The following is a 13,011-nucleotide window of genomic DNA, read 5'->3' on the forward strand; positions in this document are numbered from 1 at the left end:
TGAAAAACAAACAAACAAAAACAAAAAAAGAAAAGAAAAAAAAAGAAATACCACATAGAAAAACACAAACATGTTCAGTTCTTAAATATATGTATGCCCTCACCCTAAAACAGATGAGACATAGGAGCTGGGGAGATGGATAGAAAGTTCTCTGTATATAAGCATGGAGGCCTGTGTGCAAATCCCAAGAACCAAAGTAAGACAGAACATGGCAGCATGCATCTGTAACCGCAGATCCTCCATTGAGATGGGCAGTGGTGCTTGTAGGCCAGCTAGCCTGTTGAGGGCTGACACCCGAGTGTGCTGTCTGACCTACACGTGTCCCCACAGTATACACACACATAAAAGGACTTAAAAAAAAAAAAAAAAAATATATATATATATATATATATATATATATATATGATCTTTATTGACAGATAATTCACATAGTATACAATTTTCTTGTTTGCACAATTTGATAGACTTTAGTGCAGCATCCTCATAGGCCCATGACACCATCACCACTTCCTTTTTTAGAACATCGCTGTCATAAAAGGACTTTTGAATATTGGATATGGGAGGCTTTGGGTTGGGGCCTTGAATGCCTTCACTGGGATTTAGTTTCTATTTTTTGTTTTTTAAATTTATTTTTATTATTTCTAATTATGTGTGTATGGCTCCATATGTGCATGTCAGTGGAGTGCAGCTGTCTAGAGAGGCCAGAGAATGCTGTGAATTCTCCTGGAACTAGAGCTGCAGGTGGTTCGTGTCATCTGACGTGGGTTGTGGGAGCCAAACTTTGGTCTTCTGTGAGAACCATTCCTGCTATTGCCTGCTGAGCCTTCTCTCCAGCTCCTTCACGGAGCTTTCTAACTGAAACCAGGTAGGGTTTCCTCCTGTCTGTGGTCTCAGAAAAAGCCTAAGTATGTTAAGTTTTGTTTTTGTTTTTTTCTTCCTCCAAACGCTTGAGAACCACCAGCTAGTGGCGATGGGATGTGGCAAGTGCACGTGGTGGCCTGTGAACCGGAATGATCAGGAATGTATTTGCTCATCATCACTGTAACACACGAGTGCACACGGCACCTATCAGCCGAGATACTAGGTAGTCATTATTGGAAATAGATCCCCGTGGAGAGCTACTGGAAATAAGAGACACGGTTTTCTGATAACCTTTGTCCTCTGGTTGAATTTAGAACATAACGTTGAAAAACAACTTGAATTAAAACATTAAGGATTTAAAGGAAAAGAAAAAGACCCTAGTAATTCTCTAGTAAAGGATGGAGACAGCACACAGGGTATTAAGGACTGAAAATGCAGGTTCCTGTGGACTCACGGGCTGTCAGATCTGTAAAGGCACAAAAACCGGGGTGTAGCCGACGCTTCTTATCCTCACTGTGACTCTACTCATCAGCGACGATGACGACGGAGCGAACACCAGACCTTTTGCAATTAGGAGCCTCACTCCAGACTTCACCCTCCTCACCTTTGACAGAAGTTCCATGAGTTGTGTAATAAATCATGGCTTATGACCTGTGTCCTAGAAGTGCGGGTAGGTGGTGTGCGATGCCCCTGGGTAGTGAGAGGCGCAACCTTTGTGTGCAGCTCCGCGAACATGCAGACGTGTGCCGAGGCATGTCATGTGATGAATGGCAGGTGGTGACTCTGGACCATAGGGTTTATTGTTCCTGTCAGTTCCAGTTATGTAACTGATGGCAGATGTCTGCATTAAAGGCCATTAGCACATCAGGTTGTAGTTGCTGAGAGTGGACGAGAGCTAACTGTCTCCAGACATTGGCCAGAGTACACAAGCCATCCCTTTCCTATTGGTGACAGCCCTTGGGGTTCCAGATACCCCTTACTTATGTTCTGAGACCACTTTGGCATGAGTTGATGCCTCTGCAGGAACCCTGAAAGTGGAGACTGTGAAACTGGGAAGCAGCATTTGGCCACACGCTGAAGTCCAGTCCTCGTTTCTCTACAGAATGGGTTTCCTCATTTTTCTCTGCTGTTTCAGAACCACATGGCAAACTGGGGGATGGCTACTCTAGGAACCATCGGTAGCACCCCAGAAAGCATCCAGGGGGGCGTAGATAGAAGTAGGGGCTGAGGAAGAGAGACCTGAAAGAGACCAGTGGGAAGGGGGCATGCATGCATGCTAGGGGCAAGGGTGAGATCCTCCGTGCCATGCCGGGTGACCAGCTAGCATCCCCAGAGTAGGTGTGACCTTGCTCCTCTACCCATCTTTCCAGCCAGCTTCTGTTGTTAGTGCCTCATTACTTCTGAATCCTGAATGCATAATGCGTGTTTTTTAGTGGATCTTGGGAGAAAGTAGCCAGCCTGTGGAAACAGGCCAGAAGTAGGCGAGTTGCCTATTTGGGCCTCTGGCCTCTGGAAGGTACGGCCTTACCAACCAACAGAAGAGCATTCTTTAAAAAGAAGACAGGCTTCCAAAAACATCATCGTTGTCTGTTGCCCAAACATCTCAGATTCTTTCTGAAGACCAGGAACCGAGGAGGTTTGGAAACACCGCTGCCTTCATTTTCAGTACTAGAAACCCCAAACTTCCGGCTCAGGAAAGTGGGGGTGGCTCGGGATTTTTTCATCTATTTATTTTTATTTATTTATTTATTTGCCAAGCCAAGGGTTTCTCTGTGTTAGTGCTTCCATCTGTTGTCAGTAAGTGGTATTGCACTCTAGCTTCCCTTCACTCTGTGCTCCAGTCTTTCCTGTGCGTGCCTGGGATTGAACCCAGGGCCTCTCTTACACCAGGCATGCACTCTACACCTAGCCACACCTGGTCCAGTGGCTGCAGTTTAAAAGCCATTTATCTTTTAAAATTGTAGTCACAAAGAGTGACTACAATATGCGAGCGTGGAGGCACCAGCCACCTAACTTGGGGACTCTGCATGCCACATCTTTCTGTGTTTCTTGGGGGCTCCTGGCGAAGATATCAGATTGCAGCCTGTGGTCAGTGCCTGCTGAGAACCGGCCATTCCACTTGGCTCAGTATTTGCCATTTTTTCCCCCTTTTTTTTCTTTTCCTTCTCTTTTTCTTCCTGTGACAGGGTTTCTCTGTGTAACAGCCCTGGCTTTCCTGGAACTCTCTGTAGCCCAGGCTGGACTCAGGTTTTACAGATCCACCTGCCTCTGCCTCCTGAGTGCTGGGATTAAAGACGTGCACCACCGCCCAGCTCAGCTGCCCCTTTTTTTTTTATTATTATCCTTTTGTTATTGTGTTTTTTTTCTTTTTTATTATGTTTTTATTATTTAAAACTATTTCTAAGTTTAAATGTTTGATTATGTTCTTCCCCCCCCAAGTCCTTTCTAAAAATAAATAAAAACTCAATAAAACAACGCTTCCGAACCAAGAAAACAAAACAACATCAAAACAGAAAAAATACCTGTAATCAAATAAAATATTTTAAAAAAAAGCAAAAACCAAACTTGAGTCCATTGTATGTTGCTCAGCTGCTGAACGTAGGCTACTCTGGAGTAGTTGATACACCCAATATCACTCCATCGGAGAAAACTGACTTTTCCCTCTCCCAGCAGGTAAGGTTCAGTTGTTAGCCTTTACCCTAGTGGCTAGGTTTTTATTCGTTCATTTAAAAAATATAACAAAATAAAATACAGTAAGATAAAACAAAACCATCACATTGAAATTGGAGAGGACAGACTTACGGACAGGAAAGAGCCCAAGAGAAAGCATAAGAGCCAGAGACCCGCTTGTTCCAACACCCAGGAATCTTATAAAACACTAAACTGGGAGCCGTCATATATATGGAGACGATGTGGTGCAGACCCGTGCAGGTCCTGTGCATGCTGCCTCAGTCTCTGTGAGCTCATATGAGCATTGATCCTGTTGAGTTAGAGGCTTTGTTTCCTTGGTGTCCTTCTGTCCCCTCTGGCTCTTACACTGTCTCCGCCTCCTCTTTCATAGCTGGTTTTTCCCTGTCTTAGTTGTTGGTGGTTGTAGACATGGTCGCTAGTAGAACTTGTCTGGCTAGTTGGGAAAAGAAGCAAGATGGGGGCAGGGAAGGGGTGAGACCCAGGCAAATCAGCCCCAGCTGCTCCTGGACCAGAGCAGAAAGTAAAGGCTTATAGACCTGTTCAAAGACAGAGGATGCTAACAAGTGTTTGAAGGGTATTAGGAGATGCAGTTCACTACAGTGTGTGTGTGTGTGTGTGTGTGTGTGTGTGTGTGTGTGTGTGTGTGTGTCTCAGAGGACAACTTGCAGGAGTTGGTCTACCGTGTGGGTCCTGCGGATTGAACTCAGGTCATTAGACTTGATAGAAAGTGACTTTATCCAGTGAGTTATCTTGATGGATTGGGAAGGAAGGAGAAAGGGGAGGGAGAGGAGGATGAATGTTCTGGAATACCTTTTTGAGACATTCAGCCGGTGTGCAGTTAGCCCGATGGTGTTCTGGGCTGGGGAAGCAGCCCTGGAGTTTTGATGCCTACCCTGGCCCCACCACAACTGGAATGTGCTTCACGCCCAGCTATTCTTCAGCTAGATACCAACCGAATGGACAAATAGACCTTGAACGGCAGAGACCAAAGTATGCGTGGAGACCGAGGGGCTGAGAGGCACAGGACGACTGGGGGGGAGGAGGGCAGTGGGAGTTGCCAGAGACTGGTACTTCATCTGTTTGATGATTTATTATTTTTACTTTGTGCATATGAGTGCTTTGCTTGCATGTCTTTCTGTCTGTGTAACTGTTTTGTGCTGGCATAACTAGAGTTATGGTTTTGAGCAACCACGTGGGTACTGGAACCAGACAGACGTGGTCTTCTGGAAGAAAAGCCAGTGCTTTTAACCATGGAGCTACCTGTCCAGTCCTGGTGTTGTTGGCTTCATGGTGGGTATCCAAAGTTGTCTGCAGCTTTGAAGCGAACCCAGCTTGGTAGTCGGTGTATCTAACAGACGCCCTCGGGGCGCTCATCCGGCAGTCACGTGAAAGGACCTCAGGAAAGAAGCAATGGTAGCTGGGACGTGGGGGTTGGCCCAGGAGTGCCTGATGGAGGCAGAGTAGTTGAGACAGCGGAACCCGGGACTTGGACTTCAGGAAGTAATGGGGAGTTTGTTAAAGCAGCAGTGTCACACCTGCCTGAGAAAGGAGGGGCTGGTGGCCATTTGTACAGATCAACACTCAGTGATGTAGGAACAACTTAGCTGTCGTATTAAGTGAAAACCAGCTTATCAGAAATGATTTAATTTTTATAGAAATAAAGTGTGGCAGAACTGGGGGAATCAGCTCATACCTGTGATCCTCGCACTTAGAGGACGCTAAGGCAGGAGGATTGCCACAGGCCAAGGCTTGCTTGACTTGTGTGGTAAGTTCCAGGCCAGCCGTAGCTACCTAGCAAGACCTTGTCTCAACAATAAAACAAAACAAGAACAGAAAGTTTGAGTGCAGTTGTAAAAGAAGGAGTGGGATGTTTTTAGGGGGGAAAGTGGGAGTCAGGGCTGGGGGTGTCGCTCAGTTGGTAAAGGACTTGCCTAGTGTGCCTGGAGCCCTCTATTTGTCCTCCAGCACCACTGGGGGCAGGGGGATCAGAAATTCAAGGTCATCCTCATCCTCAGCTGCATAGGAAGCATCAGCCTGAGCTACATGGAATGGGAGTCTTTTTTTTTTTTTTTTTTTTTAAGTTTTGGTTTTTCGAGACAGGGTTTCTCTGTGTAGCTTTGTGCCTTTCCTGGAACTCACTCGGTGGCCCAGGCTGGCCTCGAACTAACAGAGGTCTGCCTGGCTCTGCCTCTTGAGTGTTGGGATTAAAGGCATGTGTGACACCACCGCCTGGCTTGGAATGGGGGGGGGTCTTAAAAAAACAATAAAAATAAGGACACAGAAATGAGGAGGAGTGGGTATCTTTGGGAGGCAGGTTCACAAGTGATTTTATTTTTTTGAGTTTGTCTGTGTGTGTGTGTGTGTGTGTGTGTGTATAATTTCCCCCAAGACAGGGTTTCTCTGTAGCTTTGGAGGCTGTCCTGGAACTCGCTTTGTAGACCAGGCTGGCTTCGAACTCACCGAGATCCACCTGCCTCTGCCTCCCGAGTGCTGGAATTACAGGCATGAGCCACCATTACCCGGATGAGTTTGTTAATATTTTTTAGATGACCTCCTAGGAATAGGTATCAGTTTTCTGTAGAAAGGAAAGACTGAGCCAGAAGGTGGCTCAGCAAGTAGAGCAGCCTGCCAACAAGCCCGATGTCCTGAGTTTATCCTCACAACCTACATGGCAAAGAGAGAACAGATTCCTGCAAGTTCTCTGATTTTCACACATGTGCTGGGGCATACATGCACAGAAATTAATGTGTGTGTGTGTGAGAGAGAGAGAGAGAGAGAGAGAGAGAGAGAGAGAGAGAGAGAGAGTGTCTACTCACTGCCACTTTTGTCTTCTCAGCAGACGTAACAGAGTATCCAGCATGCTGTCCCGACGCCTTGGTAAGCGCTCCCTCTTGGGAGCCCGGGTACTGGGACCTAGTGCCTCTGAGGTGCCACTAGGGGCCAGCCTACCCTTGGAACCACAGATAGAAGTGCCCGAAGGAGCCACGCCCAAGCCCTCACTTACCTCTAAGGACCCTATGTGCCAGGAACAGCCCAAGGAGGTCCTCAAGGCTCTGGGTACCTCAGGCCACCCACAGGTGGCCTTTCAGCCTGGACAGAAGGTAAGTTGATCCTTACATGGACGGGTACCCTGTCTCTTGAGTGTTGGGATTGGCAGACTAGCAGTACCCAAGTGATAGGCTGGAAGTCCTATAAACTGGGGCTTTTGGCAGAGAATGTACTATGATTTCAGACCAAGGCATCTCCATGATTGTCAGGTGGAAGAGAAAGTGGCTCAGAACCTCAGATCAAAGCATGGCCTCAACTCAGTGGCCTTTTGTCTGCTTCACTTCACAAATTTAGGCAGCAAGGAGAAGGACCTTAGACTGTAGGCACCAGAGAAGAGATTTGCAGAAGCTGCAGATGGAGGTGTAGTCCAAATCTGATGAGAACGATAAGAACTGATTTTTTTTTTTTTCTTGCATCTCCTTGCCATGGGCCCATGGTCACCTAGGCCTGATTTATCATTAGATCCAGATTCATGGGCTCCTGCCATTGCCTTCTCCAGGGCTTCCCATGAGGCTTGGTGCCCCCTAGACCTTTGTCCTCATGAGATAAGGTAGCCTTCCAACTTCAGGTACCCCGACGAGAGAGCAGTCTGCCTCTCCCTTTCCAGTACGTACTGGGGAGAATGGGACTTAGAACTCTCCAGAAGACAAGCATTGAGTAAGAGGTGTTTACGAGTTCAGAGGCAAGGAGGGGTGGTAGTGAGTAACTGAAGTTGCTGGCCTGCTCAGTATCCTCTAGGATGGAAAGTGTGTAGGAGCTCTAAGAGGGAGATTTGATCCCGTGTGGCTAGCCCGAGTGTTGGGGTGGACAGCAGCAGGGGCCTGGGAACACCTGCTTTCTTCTGGTCTGTTTGGGCTGCTGTAATGGAATACCCAAGGTGGGGAAATGTGTAGACAGTAGTTTCTTCTGCTCAAACTTCTGGAAACTGGGAAGTCTGAGAGGAGGAATGAGGACAGGAGACTATGAGGTTCCTCACTCACCTTCCTAACACTCCACAGGCTCTCTGCCTGCCCCACTCACTGGATAATTCTCTCCTGTGAGGACAGGCCATTTGAGAGAGTAGCAGTTCCCATGACATATTCACACGTACCAGACTCCACTTCCTGACACTGTGAACACTGGGGGGGGGGGGGTCTACCAGATCTCAGCATGTGCAGATTAAAGATGAGTGTGTCAAAGCACAGAAGACTGCAGCAGATCGCTTGATCCCTGGACCTGGGATCTCTAAGGGGCTTTGGTGTGGAAACTCCCGAGTGTTGACCATTGGCCGTCATTCCCCTGCAGGTCTGTGTGTGGTATGGGGGTCGGGAGTGCAAGGGCCTGGTGGAGCAGCACAGCTGGGCTGAGGACAAGGTGACAGTCCGGCTGCTGGACCAGAAGTTACAGATTTGCTGTAAAGTGGAAGAGGTGTGGCTGGCGGAGCTGCAGGGTACCACATCCCAGGTGCCAGCCTATCGGCCCGTGTCTAGGAACATCGATGTCCCAAAGAGGTTTGTAGGAGTGGCGAGGGTTACAGATAGGGGCTGGGAATGGGTCTTAGATACCTACTTGCTGGGATAGAAAAGCTAACTATGGAAGGAAGCTGAGGTAACATCCTTTCTTCTCCAAAACTCTCTTAGGGGTTACAGCTATTGGGTTTGCTGAAGGTTTAAACTCAGCTCCTAATTTCTCGTGAGAAGAGACAGGAACAGATGAGATTCAAATGCCAGCGCTGGTTCTGTTTAGGGCAGAGAGAAATGAGTTCAGCCTTGTGGGCCAAGCAGACTCTGTCATTGCTACTTGCTGCAGCAGCTGTAGACATAAAAGCCTGTAGGCACACCGTGCTTCAGTGGGAACTAACCATGGCCCCCACATTTTAGTGTGATTCAATACCATTTGTATGTATCATCTATCAAGAAGGAAAATGCGTTTGATTCTGAAATAGCATTTAAAAAGGTAAAGCCATCTTTTCTTGGCTCAAAACTGGAGACACAGGCAGCAGCAGCTTGTGTCTGGAGCAGGCTGGTCTGATTCTTCACTTGGGTGCTAAGAACCATTGGGTAAGAATGGATATTCTGCTTTTGAGCTTAGTGATATGATGTCACCCTGGGACTCTAGATCCCGATGTAGACCTTATGGTCTATCTGTACTGTTCTTTTAAGATTTAAAAGGGAAATTTGGAGCTGGGAGATGGCTCAGTGTGTCTAAAGCCCTTTCTGTGCAAGTCCAGCAACCTGAGTTCAGTGCCTGGAACCCACGGAAAGTTGGAAAGAGGAGCCTACTCCACAGAGCTGCTCTCTGACCTCCATGTGTGTGCTGTGGCATGAGTGTACTAATGCTCACACAGACAGCATGCACAAACATAATAATAATACAAAATAAAAAACAAGAAACTTGGCCAGCTGAGATGATTTTGCATGTAAGATATGCAAATGGCTAAACTCTATTCCACCCCTTTTGTGGGTACGGGGGCTGTTGGTAGACCAGGTGGCATAAATTTTTTTAAATTATATTCATTTATTTATTTATTATGTATGGGGTATGTGTGCATGCTGTGGTGCACCTGTGGATGCCAGAGGACAGCTCTCAGGAGCCAGCTCTCTTCTGCTCTGTGGGTGCTGTGCACTGACCTCAGCTAGTCAGGCTTGGCAGCAGGTACTTTTACCCACTGAATCACCCTGCTGGCCCAGCAGACCCGATGTTTTAAGACCAGAGGAGCAGCATTGCTGACCGTGGATCCAGTGAAAGGCCAGAAAAAAATTCTTATTTTTCTATTCTGGGGAAGTGAAAACACAAAGATCATGTAAAGTACTACTTAATGGGTTGATGGCCTTGGTCCTTCTGCTTCTAACCCAGCTGCACAGTTTGGTAGACCTGGTGTATAAATAATGGGTGAATACAGTCCTTTGAAATAGGCAGGCCACTGGCAGTTTATTATATTCTAATTTCCCCCAAATACTTTAGATTTCAGATAGTGCATATTTTACTTCCAAACCATATAACTATATGGATTTAAAGGAGGAAAAAAAGCACATGTAAAATTCTATGCAGCCTGTTTAAAGCATGGAGCTTAGCAGTGGGAGGTGGTTTCATCTGGTTATTTATTTTATCCTGGTTTGTTTGCTCACTGGCTTATGTAATAGGTTCTGTTGACGTTCAGAAGCTAACAGAATGCCGTGTTTATTTTGGCAGAGGGGAGAGAAAAATCCATTAGTGTAATTGTTTCCTCTTAAATTTGGATATAAGACAGGGGAAGGAGGTAATTTTAGTGTTTAGATTCCAGTGGGCACCATTTGTTCCCATGCTTCAGCTTATCGCTTTGACTCTTCTCTGCTGCCCCCAAATAAAACGTTCCATTTGAAGTTGTAGGGTTGGAAGGAGAGTTTGGGGAGAGCGGCTATCTCAGGTGTGAGCCCCGGTTGAAGCAGGGGCCCCACCTGCTCATCCTGGGCTCACTGAAACCCCGCCCAGAACAAGCACTTTTCACAGACTGGTGCTTTGCTTTCCTGCTGGTTGCTTGGGGGGGGGGGGGCTCTGGGCTGACGCCACAGCAGTGTAAGGCGATCCCAGGAAAGCAAGCGGATGTGGTAGCTTCATCTTCCCAGCCAGGCCTGGCAAGTAAGCACACCCCTCTCCCCCTTGTTTGAATCCAGGAAGTCGGATGCAGTGGAGATGGATGAAATGATGGCTGCAATGGTGCTGACGTCTCTGTCTTGCAGTCCGGTGGTGCAGAGTCCGCCCGGGGCTGAGCCCATCTTCTCTGGTGAGCAAGTGGGGTTGGACTGGTTCCTGGGTGCAGAGCCCAATGATGCACTCTCTCTCCAGCTTCTAATCACCAGTGTAGGCTTGGCCATAGGGTTCTGGAGGCTCTCAGGGCTATTGATCAGAAGCTCAGTTTCCTCCTCTGAGCAGAAACTCCTCGGTACTCTGTGACAGGGGTTGAACTCAGCCAAGATGGCGGCCACTCAAGCGAGGTCTGTGGGAACCTGGGCAAGGCCTCCAGGAACATGTATTTAGTTCACAAAAGCAGAACTGTGCTCGGCAGTCCCCTAGGGGCTTCCCATTATCAGTACTCACTTCTAAGATCCCAAGGCAGCCTCATAAATTAGCGTGGGCTTACAGGCCAAATACCTGAGCTGAAGTCTCAGATCTGGTTGTTTTATACAAACCAATAGTATAGGCCATTGAAAAGACTCTGGGTAAAGGTGCTTGCTGCTGAGCCTGACATCCTGTGTTTGGTGCCTGGGACCCACATGGTGGGATTAAAGAACTGACTCACTTAAGTTGTCTTCTGACCCTCTACTTATGCACCATGACACACACACACACACACACTCTCTCTCTCTCTCTCTCTCTCTAATAAAAAAAAGTCCCTAATAGTATGATTTCAAATTTATGGATGCAAACAGAAGTCTTCTGGTTATAATCCCAAAATGCTTTACCAGTACTTGGGGGGCAAGGATTAGAGAAGGATTACAGAGTAAGTCTTCTGGCAGGATCCGTAGTGACTTAAGTTATTTTACTGGAATTCCTTATCTGCCAGTCCTAAAAGCCATTTACAAGTGTGTAGGAGAATATGGAGCTAATTCTAATTCATACTGAGAGGAAAGTGGCCTTTACAATGTCCCTCACAAGTAAGCTCCTTGGAGTGAAAGCAAATTTAATTATACCACCCAGAGGCTGTCACTGCACCTGGGGACACCTAGTGGTCAATCTCAGAAGTGCGGCCTGCTTTATTGTGCACCAAGGAAGACCCAGAGGAGGGATGCCAAATTCTCAATAGGTTTAAGAAGTCCAAGATGTTGAGTCAGCGGATTCAGGAAAGGCGCTGAAGGGAAGATCACATGGCAGGAGTTCCCTCTTGGGCCCATGTGCATGCATCGAAGATCAAGTTGCTTCTTGAGTTCTGCTCTTTTAAACTCTGTGTGTAGCCCTGGTGACCTCTCGGTTTCCAGGAAAAATAAGCGATGAGAGTTTGAAGACTGGTCAGGGGCATCTAGGGAGGAGGGGGTTCTTTTTCCAGCATCCTGTTTGGGCAAGGGTCTTCTAGAAGTAAAGAGAGCCTTGTTTGGAAACATGGGACCTCAGAGTTGGCCCAGCCTTCAGATCTGTCCTGATCACTTGGGGCGTGGCTGTGTCTCTTCAAGCCTCGGGTCAGGAGACTGTATGTCTGGATAGGAAGCTGGGGCTGCTGGGAGCGTAAGTTTCTTCTATCTCTCTTGCTGTTCTCATGTATTAGACTTTCAGATCATCTTATGCCATCAGTTGGCTTGGATTTGAAGGCAAGGCACGAGAGTCCAGCTTGAGCCTGAAGCAGCCTACAGATCTATCAAGCAAAAAAGTAAAAAAACAAAAACAAAAACAAAAAAAAAACCCCACTAGGCTTGAGGTTTCACTCAGTGCTAGAGTGCTTGCCTAGTATGAACAAGACCCCCCAGTTTCATCCTCACGATTCCACACAAGAAAGAACAAAGTAAAATATTGTTTAATATTAACAATTTAAAATATTTTTTGAATTAGTCAAAGAACTACGCATAAGAATTCTGCTTGTTGTTTGTATTCTTCCTTCTTAGACGTTTGAGATTGAGGGGGCAGGTGGCCACTGCAATGACAGGCCAGAGACCCGGGCCTCTGAAAGTTCTGAGAAGGTTCTTTGCACTTGTCCAAGTTGAAATGATTGAAAAGCACTTTTCAGGAAATTCATCAAGAAGGAATCCTGTGTGGCCACCGCCCTGTGGATGTTCTCAGCCAGGCTGGAACTAGGAAGGGTCCTCCTTTTGGCATGTACAGCATGAACTAGATTTTAATTGCATTCTTTGTATTGATCCTCAGTGAAACATAGTTGCAGGGTGCGTGTGGTGGTCGGTGATGACCCGTGTGGCCGAATGTCCACCAGGCAGAGCAGTTGAAGCATCAAAAACTACCATAGTGTTAGCACCTGCCCTCCCTCATCTCGTGGCTCAGGAAGGACTTTTCTTAATTAAAATTTCACTATACTTTAATTTTTATCATTTACGTACTCCTCTTTCCCCTTTGTTCCTGGGGTTCAGCCCCCTGAGTGTCCTCTCACCTCTCTGGCCAGTCTCCCGTGCAGCTTGCGGTGACCCCTGGAAGGAGAGCGGTGACGTGTCGGACAGTGGCAGTAGTACCACCAGCGGGCACTGGAGCGGGAGCAGTGGCATCTCCACCCCCTCGCCTCCCCACCCTCAGGCCAGCCCCAAGTACCTGGGTGACGCCTTTGGGTCCCCCCAAACTGATCATGGCTTTGAGACTGATTCGGACCCATTCCTGTTGGACGAGCCAGCCCCACGCAAGAGGAAGGTAGGTGACTGGTGACTGGTGAGCATGTGGAGACGGCCATCCCCAGAGGAGCAGGGACTCCACGGGTCCCAGGGGTGGCCAGTTTTCCTTTGCTGCACCTCTTGTGAAGTC

General features: G+C 47.4%; 1 protein-coding gene across 3 annotated transcripts in view; it reads left to right on the forward strand.

Annotated features, from left to right (window-relative positions):
• Znf395 (zinc finger protein 395) overlaps nucleotides 1-13,011 on the forward strand; it is a 38,600-nt gene that overhangs the window by 21,373 nt on the left and 4,216 nt on the right. For 2 of the 3 annotated variants that reach the window (XM_036198687.1, XM_036198686.1), the window contains exons 2-5: nucleotides 6,389-6,653; nucleotides 7,885-8,090; nucleotides 10,233-10,342; nucleotides 12,662-12,900. In XM_036198687.1, the coding sequence (XP_036054580.1) occupies nucleotides 6,411-6,653; nucleotides 7,885-8,090; nucleotides 10,233-10,342; nucleotides 12,662-12,900 (798 nt within the window). In that variant the 5' untranslated portion in view covers nucleotides 6,389-6,410. The remainder of the gene's footprint in view (nucleotides 1-6,388; nucleotides 6,654-7,884; nucleotides 8,091-10,232; nucleotides 10,343-12,661; nucleotides 12,901-13,011) is intronic. The other variant, XM_036198684.1, reaches the window with a different exon arrangement.

This window comes from Onychomys torridus, chromosome 9 (genome assembly GCF_903995425.1).
Source record: "Onychomys torridus chromosome 9, mOncTor1.1, whole genome shotgun sequence".
NCBI classification, from domain to species: Eukaryota; Metazoa; Chordata; class Mammalia; order Rodentia; family Cricetidae; genus Onychomys; species Onychomys torridus.